At 46.8% G+C, this 17312-nt stretch overlaps 1 protein-coding gene across 1 annotated transcript in view; it reads left to right on the top strand.

Annotated features, from left to right (window-relative positions):
* Positions 1-17312, top strand: part of NEO1 (neogenin 1) — a 170002-nt gene that overhangs the window by 120394 nt on the left and 32296 nt on the right. The window contains exons 8-14 of the mRNA XM_027888907.1: positions 4435-4594; positions 8476-8630; positions 9261-9409; positions 10356-10494; positions 13897-13946; positions 14403-14547; positions 15043-15153. Coding sequence (XP_027744708.1) covers positions 4435-4594; positions 8476-8630; positions 9261-9409; positions 10356-10494; positions 13897-13946; positions 14403-14547; positions 15043-15153 — 909 coding nt within the window. The remainder of the gene's footprint in view (positions 1-4434; positions 4595-8475; positions 8631-9260; positions 9410-10355; positions 10495-13896; positions 13947-14402; positions 14548-15042; positions 15154-17312) is intronic.

Genomic DNA, 17312 nt, shown 5'->3' with positions numbered 1-17312 from the left:
ATTAACTAAAAACTAGGGCATTCCAGTAAGCAGTGTTCAGGTGGGGCACATTGGGCAGAGGTCCCATCAGCATCCTGAGGTGATAATGATGGAGCAGCACCCCAGGCACACTCCAGCTGATTGTTATCCCACTGTGGTAAACTACCCTGGGAGCACCGTGGGAGCATTTTTCCTGTAAGATGAAAAGCCTGGACCACACCAGTGCATCCAAGTGATCCACACCTTTGCCTCTTCCACATCACCAGCCCAGTGCTGGTGGCATTAAAACCTTATGCCTTTGCCAATGAGAGATTCAATTAAGAAGTTATTGATGGTATTTGTTTCAGAATCATGGAATATTCCGACTTGGAAGGGACCCACAAGGATCATCGAGTCTAGCTCATACATGAAGGGCCCTTATGGGGATCAATCCTACAACTGTGGCCAGCTCTAATCTCATCTGCTTGAGTCCAAATCCTTGTGGGTGTTTGCACACCCTGCAAAATACTTTGATAAAATAGTTGCAATAGTTGATGTCTGCTCAGAAGGAGCCCTGGAAAGAGCAGCTTGGCAGAGGGGACTTCATGATTAGCAGTAGGAATGTTCTCTTACCTTGAATCCCTGGGATTCTTGCGGGGGTTGTCTTGGCTGGAAATATGGTGTTGAAAAATCCTCGTTCCCATTTTTCTGCTGCCTCTGGGGGATTGCTCTGCCCTGCAGTGGGAATTGCTCTGCCCTGCAGTGGGGGGGGGTGCAGCAGTGGAACTCCACTACCTGTAGTTTCAGGAATTCTTCAGGAATTCTGACATGCTTCTGGTCCCAGTTACTGCACAGCAGGAGATAAATTACTGTGCAGAGCACATATCACTTGCTGAACATGCTTTTTTTAAAATTGAGATTCATGTGAAAATGTGTAGGAATAGTTCTGCAAAGAATATTCCAGAGTTACTTTTTATAAAAGTGCTGAAAGATCCATTAGAAAGAGGAGACTTGTGTTGCACGTTCCTTGTTCCACCGAGCTGGGAAGCTCAGGGTAATAAAGCTGCTCCTTATTGGCGTTACAGCTAATTGTGTGTAATTACTCATTAACACAGCTCTGCACTCTGCTCACATGGCTGGGCACAAATCAGTTAGTGATGGCACTCCAGGCATTCTGAGCAAGAACAGGGAAAAAAGGAAGGAAACAACCCAGTCTTCTGATTTAAGTCCCAGAATTATCAGCAGCACCAAATTGCCACCAAGCTGGTATTTACCTGCAGCATTTGGGGGAGTTCCCTCTGTCACTGCCCCCCTCCCAGCTGGGTTTGCAGGTCCTTTTGTGCTGTGTTTGGTTCACAGTTCCTTTTTCAGCTGTCAGGTTTTTGTGGTCTGTGCCTGTTCTCCCTGCAATGGTGTCGGAGGGAACGTTGCTGGGTTTGAGCCTTGCACGAGGGTAACTCTGGGTGTCTGTTGAGCTGGGAGATCTTGGCATCTCTCCCAGACTCATCATCTCGATGCCTGCAGGTTCTTCAGCACTGCGTGCACATCTTTAAGTAAAAGATGGATCCATTTCATTACAGGGGAAGGCAAATACACGAGTGTGTGGGATGGCTTGTAGATTAGCAGATGAATTTAAAAAATACTCCACTGTAACCAAATGGAATGATTCTTAAAGATGGGTAAGATGCACATTTTGCATGAAAAACATGTAATTTGAAGCAGATTACCTGACAATATTGCCAAGACAGGTAAGAGAAAACAAAGTGTGAATGTAAGGTGGAAGATGACGTGGTTGGCATGTCAAGCTCTGAAAAGCCAGGGATGTCCTGAGGAACTGTCTGATGGTGTTCTCTGGGGGTTTGTTCTTTTTAAGTCCACGCAGTAGAAATGCATCTCCTGCAGCCTCCTGGAGTCAAAACGAGCAACTGAAGTGGTGGCTTTAAGAATTCGTTGTGCTGGAGTATCTTAGTAAAAAGCAGAGGGGCTTTGTATGTGAAGTATTGGTAATAAATGCGTGAGGCCATCAAAGATCTCACCTGGATGGATCAGGAGATGGTGCTGCAGAGGGTGTGGGGCTGGAAAACACAAGCTTGTCTTTATAACAGAACAGCTTCCCTACAGATCATTCCTCAGACTCTTTCATCGGTTTAAATTACATTATGAATGTAATTAGTTAATAGAAGGGTGGGAAATTAAAGCTGTCTGAGGGGGAAATGTAGTCAATCAAAGTATAAAGTGAACAGAAATTTGGAATTTGAAGTGAAGTGGAAGTCAGTCAAGCAGGACAATGGGAAAGGTGTGGAAAAACAATGGGGACCAGGAGGGTTCTGCAGAGTTCCTCTGTGGAAACAGTGTGGAAGGAGTGATGGTTGGTGCAGGGAGGAGGTCTCCAGTCCAAGGGAATATTAACATGGGCTGAGATTTAAACACAGGAGGAGCCTGGCTGATGTAACCAGGACCACAGATGTGGTCCTGGATTAGCACTGGAACTGTTGTTCAGGAGCAGGGATGGTTGTTGGAAGGTTCCTTGGCCCTCACTCAGGGTTCTACTGAGTGATCTGCAAGGGGAATCCTGGGGGAATGGGGCTCTGTCCAAGTCCAAAGGAGCTAAATGTGGTGCATTTCTGCGAGAAATCTGATTATGGAACATAAAAATAGGGGGGGTTAGATAAAAATAGATTTTGCAATGAATGTGAAATTAATGGTGTCTATTGATCAGGAAGGGCTGCTGGAGAATACTTAATTGGGATCTTCAGCTATTAGAGTGTGGGAAGGATAATTAAGAAGATACTCTTGAGTGTGTCTTTGTGTGATCTGGATTTTAAATACCAAAATCTGTGTGTTCCTGGCTCTGGGCTCTGTCTCAGCTCTGCCTGTGGACTGATGTCATGTGGTGCAAATCTGATAAAAGCCAAGGGTTTGGTCTTACGTTGTTGTCGGGAGTTGCCTGAGAAATAGAAGAGGAAAAATGAGAGTCCCACCAATTCCAGACCTGTATGTGAGCTGATGCTTGGTTTGAAAAGGGGTTTTTGAGAATTTAAAATCAGGCTTCTGTTGATGGAAGACATGTCATTGTGTCTGCCCGAAGGTTGGGTTGTTCAGACAACGTTTTCTCCTTTAGTCGGGTTGTTTGTGAAGTTTTCTCCTTGTGTATCAAGACACAAGTCCACATGTTCTGGTGGAGATGCTGCAGCTCTCAGCAACAGCTCTGCTAGTCCTGAACTTCTTTCTGGGGAAAACCAGAGCCATTTTAGTTAGTTCCCATAATTAATAAGTGAATAGATGTATTTGGCAGCGTGGATTCCCATGTGGAAAAAAGTCATCAGGTGGCTTAAGCTTGATAAATAGTTAAAAATCCATAAAAACTCAGGGCATCCTGAGCTTTGGGGTTTTGTTACTAATTGTGCTGCTTGTAATACTTGGTGGTAATTGGGGTCCAGCTGCTCAGAGTATCAGTGTTAGATTTGCTGGGATGGATTGCTTTAATAGGATTTGGAGAGCAGCTCTTGGTTCGGTGCAGCTTGCTCTGTCAACTCCCAACCTTTTAATGCTGTAATCCCTGGGATTTATCCTGGCTTGGAGTAGCAGCACAGGAACACGACGTGATTTAGGCTGAGAAGTTTGGAGGGTGTGGGAATAATCCGAAGGCAGAGCTGTTAATGTTGTTAGAGTTGCTGTAAAGGATGCAAGAGGTGTTATGGGAGGGAGGGAAGGAGGGAGGGAGGGAGGGAGGGAGAGCGTCGGTGGCAGGAAAGCAGCGCCCTTGGTGAAAGGGAGGGAAGAGGGCTGTGGGTGCAGTGCCCTGGGATTGTCACACTCTGGGCAGGGGCACAACCCCCCCCCCTCCAGAAAGCAGCTACATGTGAAATGACTGCAGGGTTTAATTGCACAACCTGAATGAGTTTGCACTTAAAGCAATTTTGTGTGTCAGTCTGTCGTGCTTTTATGATTGAGAAGAGTATAAATGAATCCTGCATGTTAATGAGCTAATGTGCAAAACTGGGGCTGGGTGTATGTTTGAATAATTAATACGAGCTGGGTTTTTGTTGTTAAGGGTGTGGTATTACATGTGGTTTACAAAGCCATGACAGTGTTGTTTGCTGCTGGTACGTCCTCTCCTGAGGTCGGATTTTATCCCCAGTTTCACCCTTCCCTCTCCCCTGCCACTTCATTACAATGGAGATCTGGTCTGCTTGCTCCAAGTGACGTCCTGTAATACCCCATTAGTGGTCAGTAGTTACCTCTGCCTGCATGTCAGCCTTCAGTTTAATGGCCTTTTTTGTGTGTTCATTTTCTTTTGTTTCCCATCGTGGTTTTGTTTATTTCTTTTGTGTTTTTTTTTTCCCCTGTTCTCTTTTTTTTTTAAACCGTGGTGATGTTTGCCCTTCATGTTCCCCAATGTTTGCACATGACAAGATGTTGCCATCCCAACATTGCCTCCCACTTCACTGACCAGTGCCACTAATGACCATCTAGCACCAGCCACAGCAGGACCCCTGCCCTCGGCCCCGCGGGACGTCGTGGCCACCCTCGTGTCCACCCGCTTCATCAGGCTCACCTGGAGGCCACCAGTGTCAGACCCTCAGGGGGACAACCTCACCTACTCCATCTTCTACACCAAGGAAGGGATCAACAGGTAAAGACTCTTCTTCACGCTGGCTTTGCTTGGGAACGCTGTAACCCGACATGTCCGTGTGCGGTGTGAGGGGTTGTGTTCCCCTCCCTCCTGCTCCCTGAGTTTTATTGGCTTTGGGGCTGCACGTAGGAATTTGTACAGGCACGGTTTGATTGACTGCAAACAGTTGCTACCTGCTTTTAGCAGCCTGTTAGAAGGTGAGAGCAGCAGAGGCTGTCACAGCTCGTCAGGAGCACTGACACTGCTGTCGGTGCCACCTCAGCGGGCACAGGAGCATCCTCCGGAAACCACGTGCTGGTCTGTGAATTCGCTCTGATTCCAGGGACAAACGTGTGGTAGGTGTTGGCTAAATGCCATAGTAGGTGTTGGTTAAATGTTGATTCCTTCCTAATGATCCCTGTAAATAAAAATTAGATGAATTACTCCCAATCGTAGGCTTTTGACATACTATCCCAGTGGATAATACCGATCTACCCCTTTCCCTTCCTGATGGGATCTGCTGCTCAGCATTAACAGTTTCAAATGGTTGTGATAAGTTTGAGGAAGTTGGAGCTAACAATCATTTGGAGCAGTGCTTAATTAACTGCAAATTAGCTTATCAGATTAATTACCCAAGGGAAAGTTATCTGTCTCCTTACTGAGGAGAGCATGGGACTCAAAGTTAACGAAGTCATTGGAAGAGAACAGAAAACACGCTGCTACTAGTGGGGAATTTCTACTCTTCCTTAATTCTGTGGATAGACATCCAATCCAGGCTCGTGGCAGTTAATTAAGCCAATTAGTAACATTTTTTTTGCCTCCCAGTTGTTGGTTTTTTACTACTTCCTTACTTTGGTAATATCCCAGTTGTTCAAGGCCAGGTTGGAGCAACCTGGGCTAGTGGAAGGTGTCCCTGCCCATGGCAGGGGGTGGAACAAGATGGGCTTTAAGGTCCCTTCCAACCCAGACCATTCCATGATTCCAGTAGGAGCATTTCAGGGTGTGGAAATGGCTGTGGAGGTGACATGTTCCTGCTTCTCTGGCTGCACAAACATCACCAGCCGGTGCCTTGTCCCATCTTGGCTCGGTGACATCTGAGAGGCTCCTGCTGAGGCAGTGATGTGGGAGTGAAGTGATGTCTCATGGCTTTACTGTCACACCTCTGGAGGACCCCACGTAATCTGGTGAGATTACTGTCTGACACAGTTACAGAGTTCTTTCATCCTCATGTTAGGGATTTATTCCAGCCTGCAGGCAGTTCTCCTGGAAAGGGTGTGAAAATTGAAATGTGCTGCAGGGAGTTTTAGTTCTGTGAAACTTTAGCCAAGCACTCAGGCAGAAGAATTCTAGACTTCAAGATTTGGACAAAAATAAAAGAAATAACTAGCACGTGGCTGGTACAAGAGGGTAAATTACACGTGTGAGACACTCAAATACTGTTGAATTCATGGTTCACCATAGTGTGCTTCAGACACAGAAAATGGGGTTTAATTGTGTGTAATCACACTGTCAGAACGTCTCTGGAGCTCCCTGCCAGGCTCCACAGCTGACAGGGCTGGCACAGGCAATATCCACTCTTTAATAATTCCCTGAACGTTGTTTTTTGTGAGGAAGTGCAGCTTTAAACTTGGCATTTGCAGACAAACCCATGTTTGGGGGGTTGAACTGATGGCTCTCCCCTGAGGTGCTTGAGAGCTGCTGTAAACCTTAACTGGAGTTTACAGGGCTCTTTAGCTGGGATTAAACTGGACTCATAGAACAGTCGTAAGGATCTTCAGGGTAATGCAGGTACTCGTGGAGCCCATCTCCCTGTACCTGTTATCCCATCAGGTACAGCAGCACTCGGGAAAGGTGCTCCAGGCTCCACAGGAAAGGCCATAAAGGAGCACTTAATTAGATTATTCTCACCATAATTTTACCATAATGTTGTAAAGGCACATTTCTAGTTATTACTGAAAATTGCAATACTTTGACGTGTCTGTTTATTTTTGGTAAATGTTGTCTTTCCAGTAAAATAATTCTGATTATTTTTTTTTCTTCTAATTTTAAATAATAACCTTGATTTGCTGATTATCTTTTTTTCCCCAGATGAAATCAGGGAGTGCATTTACCCTTGAGGCAGTAAATGCAATATTTTGCATGTCAATGGGAGCCGGATGTTATTTCACAGCTGTGGATCCATTGGCACTTAGTCTGGGCTTTCAGATCCCATCCTTGTAGCTAAGGCTCGTCTTAAAGGAAACTCCATTGGGGAATGTGCTTTCAGGAAAACGTTTTGCTAGGAGTGGAAAAATTAGTGATGAAAATGAATAAAAATCTGAAATAAATTCGGCTGTTGGTGCAGTGCCATTTTAGCTCAGCTTCATGGAGGGGAACATTCTAGAAAATGGGTGTAAATAGATGTTTAGTTACAGTGAGTGCATTGTTTCCCTCTCTATAGATGCAGTGTAATAATGCAGAAATCAACAGGGATTTCAAAGTGTTTTCAGCCAAATTACACTAAATCAACCACACCGGCTGATGTAAGAAGAATTCCATTAAAAATGGGGATTTTGGCATCATATTTCTTGTGACAGAAACTGCAGCAGGATGGCTGGGAGGCGGGAAGGGGAGACATGGGAATGATTCTTCCGAGGTTTCTGCATCAGAAGTGCTTTATTGGCAGGTGACAATGGGACGAGAGTCACTGTCCCTGCAGAGCCAAACAGAGCCTGGCAGGCCAAAGGGGAAGGATTGCATTCCAAGCAGGCACGTTCCCCCTGATTTTCTCAGTGGCAAGTTTCTGATTTCTCCTTTTGTAGCACTGCTGTTCCCATTCTCAGGGAGCAGGAGCTCCTTTCCAGGGAAGGACGGGCGTGTGGAGCCATTGTTGTCGAAACGCGGCTCCAACCAGTTCAGGTGCCAGCAGCCTGTCTTGGAAGTAAAGGCTGTCATTAGTTAATAGTTAATGCTCTAATCTCCCCCTCCATCCTGATAAGAACTGATGGAGTTTCCTGGGCTACATTCGGGCGAGACGGAGCTTCCGCAGGGGGAAGGGTTGGGCTCCGGGAGTCCGGGGGGCGATGGAGGGTCAGTGAGCCCAAGCAGTGACCCTTCCAGGTGCCTCCATACACAACATGTGTTCTCCCAGCTGGATTGTGGCTTCCAGTGTGCAAAATGTTGGCCTGACAGAGATGCCCCTTCCCATGCAAAGTGCATTCCTTCCGACGGGGGGCTGGTAGCCTGGTCTGCCTCCCTGCTGCTGCTGGAGGTTGGGGTCTCCACTCAGGTCCAGTAGAGGCCACTTCCACGTGCACAGCACGAGTGTGAGGCACTCTCAGGTCACACTGAAGGAGAGGTTGCCTCCTGTTGCTTCCCACTCCTTGTGTGGATCCAGCGTGGGTGTCACGGCCGTGCCCTGGGTGTCCTGAACAAATCCTGACCCAGTGAAGTTTGGAGGAACAAGAACACGTTAAAACAGCTCCTTTGAAGAACACACAAAAAGCAGCCCCATGGTATTAACAGAAATGCCCCAAATCTCACCAGACTTTGCTGCTTAAATAGCTTTTCTTTTGGCTTCAGAGTTGCAGGATAAACTGTCACCGTGAATTATCACTTGCTGTTATGGGAATAGCAGAGAACTGCTGAGAGTTCGGTGCTGTCGAGTGTAATTTATTCTGTTACTTCACTGCATTTGTTGTTGGGGTTTTTTTTACAAAGAGGAGTTGCAGAATTCGAAGCAGTTTGTCAGCAGGGAATTTGGCACGTTGCTGTGGTGTTGTGCAGAGAGCACAGTGTAAGCCAGCACATCACCAACACGTGGGATACGTCCAAACGGGACACAGTGACTCCTTCCTTCCCCCTCCAAACCCCTCTTACTGATCAGTGCTTGTCTCTCTGCCTAAACCATCTGCTTCCTAAAGGGAACGCGTTGAAAACACGAGTCGTCCCGGAGAGACACAAGTGATGATCCAAAACCTGATGCCGGAGACAGTTTACGTGTTCCGAGTTGTGGCTCAGAACAGGCACGGCCCCGGGGAGAGCTCGGCTCCGCTCAAGGTGGCAACGCAGCCCGAGGGTAAGCTGGAATGGTTGGAGTTTTCCTCACTTTGGGGTCAATTTTGATTTAATATTTTTGTTTTCCCCATCGATGACCTTTCCCAGAAGAAGTTGATGCTTTTAAAAGTTGCACTTGCAGACCACAGTTTCCAAAGATTTTCCAGGCTGGTGGGTTTGTAGGATTTATTGCCACGATCAAGAGGAACTGATGAGGCATTCCTTGTTAAATTCTCCAAACTGTTATAAAAGTAATACTTTTAAACTGTCATTAACTTAGCTCAGTTGGTTGGAACATGGTGCTGGTGACACCAAGGTCACGGTCCTGGATGGGCCATTCACCTAAGAGTTGTACTTGATGATCCTTGTGGGACCCTTCCAACTCAGAATATTCTGTGGCTGAAAGAGGAAGAAGGGAAAACTTCAGGCAAATGCCAAGTCTGTCACTTGTTAGGATCATTCCAGACAAAAGGAATGTGACCCAGGGAGCAGGATCTCCTTCAGACACTTGGTCCCACCTTTCCGTGGGTAGTGTTGAAATGGGGAAAAACACCCACCTTTTCCCCAGGGGTGATGAACAGTGAGGCTGTCACTGCAATAACCATTCCTGACCAGGCTCCAGAACTAGCAGAGTTCCACATTTGTGTTCCAGTCCAGCTGCCCGGCCCGGCTCCCAACATCCGTGCGTATTCCAGCTCCCCCACCTCCGTCACCGTCACCTGGGAGACGCCGCTCTCGGGCAACGGGGACATCCAGAACTACAAACTCTACTACATGGAGAAGGGGCAGGACACCGAGCAGGTACAGAGGCACCACCCCTAACAGCCTGTGTGGTGGGGGTACCTTGAGTTCCTGGAAACACCTTGGGAAGGGTTTGGTTTTCTGACAGACTGAAATACGGAAATGTTTAAGTTTAAAATTCCAGCATGAAATGTGTATGTCTTAGAATTATAATTTTTTTGGTGATGCCTTATTTTGGTGGGTTCATCAACATCAAGTAGTTTTTGGGGAATTCCATCATACCACGGGAGGAGAAGGCAAATTACAGGCATGTCATCATTTAGCAGTTCTGGTCCAGATGATAGAGAAGATGCTTGCACACTTTTATAGGCTGGTTTTTAGTAAATTAGGTAAACTACTTATTTTAGCATGATCCTTAATCTCAACTGTTCTTACTTCTTGACTTCTTGGATCCAGTGATTGATATTTTGATGCTGCTGAGCATCTGATGGATTAAATTTTCTGATGATTCCACCGAAACCTCCAGTGTGTTCTGTAGAAGTTCAGGCTGCCACCTGAGAATAGCGAGGATTAATCCCACTCATCACAGCCCCATTCCCATCCCATTGCATATCAGTATGATTCCAGCTTTAAAAAGCAAAGGGTAAAATGTATTTTCCTTGGCCTTTAAGTATTTTTTTACATCAGTTTAAAACAGGCCTTGATGCCTTTTCTGTTTCTGCATCCCGTTATTCCAGGTATAGCCGTAATTTTTTTGCTAACAGGCAAGTTTCCAGCTCCCTTTCCACGCACGGAGCCAGTGTCCAGGATTTAAACAGAACAGGGAGAATTCTCTCTTGTAAACTCACACTTGGGCATCTTCACAAATGCTGGGGGTTTCTAATGCAGGTTTAATCCGCGTGTGCTGCTCGGAGGGTTCCAGGGTGTTATACGGGGATTCTTCAGGCACTGGTAGTGGTTGCAGCCCCGGTGTGGGCCTGACGGGGTGTGTGTTTACTCTGGGCAGGACGTGGATGTGGCAGGGCTGTCCCACACGGTCACTGGGCTGAAGAAGTTCACCGAGTACACCTTTCGGGTGGTCGCCTACAACAAGCACGGCCCCGGCGTCTCCACCCACGACGTCGTCGTCCGCACCCTCTCAGACGGTAAAGCTCCTTATTCCATGTCAACTGTGCAGGAATTATCCGGCAATTTTCTTCCAGTGAATTTTTAACCAGACTTTTATGGGTTTTGTTCCTTGTTGCCCTGTTTTATTAGTAGTGTTGTTGTTGTTGCGTGTGCCTGTTCTTGGTCAAAATTCCCCAGGGGCCTTTCAAACCGGGTGAAGGAAAATTACTGCACCTGCAGAAGTATCTGGGATTGTGATTGTGGAACAATGGTGTCCTTCGTTGCAGCATCTGCAGGTTTTTTCATGGACTGCTCAGTCTACGAAGTATTGAGAGCAGACAAAAACACAAATAAATTTGTGCAACAGCTCCAAATTATTTTTTAGGTTCTCCAACATTTTCATATATCAGCAAACTTTTGTTTTTTGGAGTGTTTTCATTTCAGTTGTTTTCCTGTGGGGAAATATTGCATGTCTTTGTTTGCACTCCAGCAGGAGTATTATTGAATCTGTTGCATATAATGGTGAAAGCAGGACCTGGTGCCAGGATTTTTTATAAGGCAAATCAAGAGGTAATGTGAGCAAATAGAGACACACGAGCAACTGCAGAACGATCAGAGTTATTGTTAACTCGTAATTTTTATATATAAGCACAGCCATATGGAAAGTGAGTGGAGCCTGGAATCATCTCTTCAGGAGTGACCAGAAGTAGAACAGAGGAGCAGAGAGACGTATTGTCCCAAATTTTGCCTGGGTCTGAGCTTGTTTCTGGAGCACTTCTTGACTCTTTGGTGGTTTCTGTGTTCTGCTAATTGAGTTTCTCTTCCATAAAACCCTGTCAGCATCTCCTTTAACCCACACCAGCCTTTTATCCACAACACCAAGTGGACAAAGATTGTACAGATAAATTTCCTCTGGACAGTCCCCGCTTCTCGTCCGTTCTGCCCCTGCTCTGTGTTAGTGTGACTCGTTGCCTGAGTCGGGGGAGCAACCAGTGCCCACAGCCCGCTCTGTCCCACTCCTCCCTCCGTGGACCTTTGCCATGTTCTCCCTCATTTACCCGTTTTCCAGATTCCCAAGTCACAGCAGTGGTTACCCCCTTCTCTTGTGGAAGCTGTTTCCACCTTCAGAGCCCTTTTCTGAACCTTTCTCCAGGGTTTTTTTGCTCCTATGTGCTTTTAAATACGGAGGTAGACAGGACTGTAATGGTATCAAAGACTCAAGCGAGGCATTACTTGCATTTGACTGGCTTTGGCTGCTTCTGAGCACTGAGGTGGAAACATTCCAAGGTCTTTCTGCAGTTCTTCACCATCAGATCAGAGCAGGGAGCTCCACAGCTCATCTCCCACCACATCCCTTCCAGCCTGCTCCTGCCCTTATTTTGAGCAGCTTTTCACTCTGGTGAGCACTTCTGTGCCATCCCCTCATTGCCTCATTCCTCGAGAGCTCCAGCAGGTTTGTGATGTGGGATTTCCCTTGGAGAAGTGAGAAATACATGCTATTACTCCTCTTATTACTCCTACTCCCTCTAAATGTCATGCTTTATTGTTGCTTCAGTTTATTTGCCTCATAGAGTTTTCTGACACTCTGGGAGCTGGAGTGGATCCCACTGTAGTACTGGCATCACATTTACCATCTCCCAGTATCGAGGTGACTTGGGAGAGGTACATAAGTCATGCAGCTGTTTAATTCCCAAGTTCCTTGAGAAATCCTGGATGGATTGCACCTCACCCTGGCAAGAGGCTGCTGTTCCTCACGTCCAACTCTTCCGGAATCCCTTATATTGACATTTCAGTTGGAGAGATCCTGTGAGTCTCTTGTAAGGACATCATGGAAACCTCTCCTTTCCCTTTCCCACACTGCAAATGCAAAGGGAGTTGTGTGGCCTTATCTTTGTCTTTTTCTCTCCTACCCTGACCATTTGCTAACTGATTTCTCTAAAGGGCTTCCAGCTCCTTTGTTTGAAGAATTCATTATTAGAGATAATGTCATTTTCACGTTTTCCTGAAGTTCTTTCTTCTCAATCTTATGTTTTCACATTTAAGCTACAGATATTTATTTCCTAAAGCTCTCTGAAGGATGTCATCTTGCTGCTTTCAATCTCATAACCTGCTACTTAACCGCGCTGCTCTCCCCCTGCAAGCTCCCAAATCTTTGAGGAAATGATGCACGTTTTCTTCCTGTGTTTTCTTATTGCAGTGTCCATGAGCAATCTCCTTGTTCCCTGCAGGGATTTCTCCCTAAGCTTCCTTTAGCCGTGATTTAACAACATCTGCATTTTGATGTAGGTTTTTGCTCCTAATCTGTTCCGGTGCCTTGTTGCAGGGATGGCTCTGCAGGTATTACCATTCAAACCAAGGTTTATGTGCTGCTTGTGAGGATTGCTTTGCTTCTCATGGAATTCCTGATCAGGGATTACAGCTGGAAATGTAATCTCTGCATCACAGCCCAGCCAAGGCGTTTCTCTCCCAGTCTCTGAGCCCTGAGTGCGTCCTGGTGCTCCTGCCTGCCTGGTTTCTGTGTCCTGTGCAACACCAGGCAGTGCTTTTCCTGTGGGAGTGTTTGACATGAGATGCTGGGAGGGAATTCTTCCCTGTCAGGGTGGAGAGGCCCTGGCACAGTTTGCCCAGAGAAGCTGTGGCTGCCCCATCCCTGGAAGTGTCCAAGGCCAGGTTGGATGGGACTTGGAGCAGCCTGGGTTAGTGGGAGGTGTCCCTGCCAATGGCAGGGGGTGGGACTAGATGGGCTGGAAGGTCCCTTCCAACCCAAACCATCCTGTGACAAACTGCACCGTGCATGTGTGGAGATACATTTTTATGATTACATTCACATGCTCGTATCCTTTCTGGTGTCCTGCTGATTGTCTCTCACCAAGTTGGCAATATGGGCATTAATAATTGACCACTCTTTGTACAACCCATGACTTGGAGGTTGTTCTGAAAATAGGCACCAACTGCATCAAACAACCAGCAAGGAAAGTTTGGCTTTATTTCATGTCCTTCCCCCCCTCAGCGTCACAGGGAGGTGGTGACTGAGCTTTTCCTGTTACAGAAAATCACGATAACAAAAACCACGGCCAGAATTCTAAATGTGGGTTCCTCCAATCAAGCAATGTGTTAATTAAAGGTTTGCTTTGGGAAAGGACTGAATGGGATCTCATCTCTGAGAGTTTGTGAGATGTACCTTTAAATATCAAACATTTTTATTTAGATAGCTGTGATAAGTAAGGACTCGCATAAAGAGTCCTTTGTGATGAAAACACAGAACCCTCCCCAGCCAGTCACTGTGTGTCAGAAAGTACCGCTGGGAGGATTTGGTTCTTTATAAAGTGTCTTAAACCAGAAGGGTTTGTACTTCCATAATGAATGAGAGCAGAGAGTGGTTGGGTATGGAAATACCATATTTGAAAATTTTGGAATTGTAATTCCTTTGATGTTTCTAGTCCCCAGTGCTCCACCACAGAATCTGACGCTGGAGGTGCGGAATTCCAAGGTAAGATGTGGCGAATCTCCTTTTGGTAATGGGTAAATTAAGGCTGGTGGGTCTTAGATTGACCACATTTTAGAGCTGCTATGGGTCTGTTTTTCTCTCCCATGCTGCTTTTGAACAATTTGTGTGTGAGCTGCCCAGCAGGAGAATATCTGAGTGTGGGGCTTGAAGGGCTGGGAGCTCCAATCCAGTGGTGGACTGGACATGGGATGCAATAAGACAGTGACAGTACAGCAGATAAAAGGGATTTAATCAGGCACAAAAGCTTGAAGGACCAGAGCTTGAATTCCTGCTGACTAACTGTTGTTTACAGTGTGTGCACTCACCAACACACATTTGTATTGTCCTGGACACTTCAGAAGAGAAAATTAAACACTTGGTCAGTGTGAATGGGGACATTTTTTAAGAGGCTTTCCTAAAATCTTCTTTCCCAATGCCTTGCTGTGCTGCCTTCCCCAGAGCATCCTGCTGCAGTGGCAGCCCCCTCCCGCAGGGACCCACAGCGGGCAAATCACCGGCTACAAAATCCGCTACCGGAAGGTTTCGCGCAAGAGCGACGTCACCGAGAGCGTCGGGGGCACCCAGCTGTCCCAGCTCATCGAGGGTGAGCAGGGCTTGGCAAGGGGGGCTTGGTAGGGGCTTTTAGAGGGCTCAGAGGGATGATTCTGGAGGGTCTTGCCTTGGGAGACAAACTGAGTCACGTCCCAGACGGGTGTTGGTGGGTTCTGAGGTCGCGTGGGCTGCAGGTGAGTTTGCTCACCTGCTGCTTCTGTGCCACCCCTAGGTTTAGTTGTGGATGTTATTAGTAATTAAATCTAATTAGGAGCTGTGAGTTATAGCTGGCTGCACACAGCACCTCAGAGTCCCTTCCAGCAGCCTGTGGAACAGTGGGCCATATCCCAGCCCCGGGTGTCCCCTCCCTGGTGTCCCCTGGCTGAGGGTGAGGGGCTGCTCCCAGCCCTGACCTCGGGATGCTGCGGTGGTAGTGGGGGGTGGAAGGTTTGTTTCCATCAGGTTATCCCAGTGTGTCAGTCGGGTCTGGGATTGCTGCCTGTGGTGGGAATTCCCGTGCTGATCCCTGGGATTGTCCCTGTACCAGGGCTGGAGCGAGGCACCGAGTACAGCTTCCGAGTGGCTGCCATGACCGTGAACGGCACCGGCCCTGCCACCGACTGGGTGTCAGCAGAGACCTTCGAGAGCGACCTGGACGGTGAGAGCAGCACTGGGATGGGGGACACCACAGTCCCCACAGCTCAGGGGCATCACAACCACCACAGCTCAGGGACACCACAGCCACCACAGCTCAGGGGCATCACGGACACCACAGCCCTCACAACTCAGGGGCATCACAGCCATCACAGCCCCCACAGCTCAGGGACACCACAACCCCCACAGCTCAGGGACACCACAACCCCCACAGCTCAGGGGCATCACAGCCATCACAGCTCAGGGGCATCACAGCCATCACAGCTCAGGGTCAGGGCACACTGGAATTTCATTGCCTTTTGTAAAGGCAAACCCATCGGTTTTACCGTGTTCTAATTGTACCACGGGTTTCATCTATGATTCAATTTTTATTAAGTTAATTTCTGTTTTAACAGAAAATTCTTGCCAAGTCAACAAAATGGCTTGGAATGAAACCCTGCTTCTACACTTTCTGGTGCTGTATATTGGCACTAAGTGTAAAATACCCAATTATGAGTGACAATGAGGTGCTACAGTTGGAAAGAAATAAATAAAGAAAAGCATTGTCCCCCACAGCCCTTTGCAGTCCTACCCCCATGTTTCATTGGTGCTGTGCTTTCTTTGACCCACAGTAACTGTTACTTTGCCACTTGAGGAGAAAAGGGAGATTGATTATATTTTCAGGCCGTATCTCCTATCAGCAGTGAAATCTCTTCCACCAAATCCATGGATTCATGATGTGGGATACACAGAACCAGGGTAACAGCTTGTCTTCCCAGTGTCAAGTTTAACAATTAAAGTAGGAAATTCTCTGTGACAAATTTTGACCTCTCATAGTTGGTCCAGACGTTTGGTCTTTCCCACAGTGAAGTAATTTACAAGTGGGAAGAATCACAATGTGATTCTTGCACAATTCAGGAGCTATTCTGTGAGTATCTCCCAGATCTGACCAAGAGCCAGTAAAAATGGAAGAAAAGTCTATTTTTAAAGGATGGCTGGGGGGAAATCTCTTTGGAACTGCCTACCTGGAGCTGGTGGTTCTGGGTGCGCTGCTCCCATTTCCAAAAAGTCTTTAATTAGTGGGTTGCAGTCAAGTTCCCTTTTGCTTTTTGTGGGCCACTCTCTCTTGGCCTTGTGGAAGGAACGGAAAGGGTCATTCCATCTCAATGCCACAGGATCCAGCCGTGTCTTTCACATCTGTGTGGCCTCAGGTTCAGTCTTCCTGGCAGCTGAAAGATGAAATAATGAAAGTGTTTCAATATTTGCTCTCCACTGTTGGAAGATCCTTCACAGTCGGCTCAGAGAGCCCTGGAGAGCCCCTGCTCCGGTCTCTGTACCCTGCAAGGCTGATGCTCAACTTAATCCTTGTTCTCACTGCTCCAGTGTTAACAGTGCAGTTCAGGTCTGTAGATATTTCAAATGACTTTTCAGAGCTGAAATCACTTTCATCTGTGTGTCTGTCTTCCCCTAAGTGGGTATGACACAACTGTGGAGCTTTGAGAAGCCACGAGGTCCCCAAACTGGAGCAGAGCTCTGTAAATAGGCACTTCAGGAGGTAATGAAAAGATCCCTGAATTAGAGTTAACAATACTTTGCCAGAGGATAGCATCAGGATTAAATTTAAATTTAAATAGGGCAGAAGGAGGGAGAAGAAAGGAACCTTTTCCTTCTCTGTTGACTTTGTCATTTAAATTTGGAATGCTGCAGTCCTTGCTGGAAATCTGAATTTCTTTCTGCATATTCTTTCCAATGAATAAAGTAATGAAAATTCAGTTAAGACAAGGTAACCTGATGTTCAGATCATTCTGTGTACACGTGTGAGAACTTTCTGTATGTGCACATTGGGGAGATGATGTGTATTTTTGGGTTTCTTTCTCTAGGAAGCTCATGTGGATAATTTTAACACCATGCAAATGTATTTACAGCTAATCTTGCATTTCTCAGGTTCAGTAGGCAGGGAAGGCATAATTTCTTTTCATTCCATGGCTGCTTTTTGAATTTAAATAGAAAATAATTCACCTGACAGTCTCCTCAAGGTACAGGGGAGCTGGAGTGTGACAGTCCTGTGTTGGTGCAGGTGCCCCAGGAGTGCAGAGCAGGAGGTGTTAAACTTCTGTACAGAGTTTACCCCCTGTGCACCAACTTCTGTGCAGTTAAAAATGTCACCTCACAGGCTGCAGTTAG

The sequence above is a fragment of the Empidonax traillii genome, unplaced genomic scaffold (assembly GCF_003031625.1).
Source record: "Empidonax traillii isolate 1590-97213 ecotype Southwest subspecies unplaced genomic scaffold, ASM303162v1 scaffold12:size2584012, whole genome shotgun sequence".
Classification (NCBI taxonomy): domain Eukaryota; kingdom Metazoa; phylum Chordata; class Aves; order Passeriformes; family Tyrannidae; genus Empidonax; species Empidonax traillii.
Note: the sequence above shows the minus strand (reverse complement) of the source record. Positions and strands in the feature narration are given on the sequence as shown.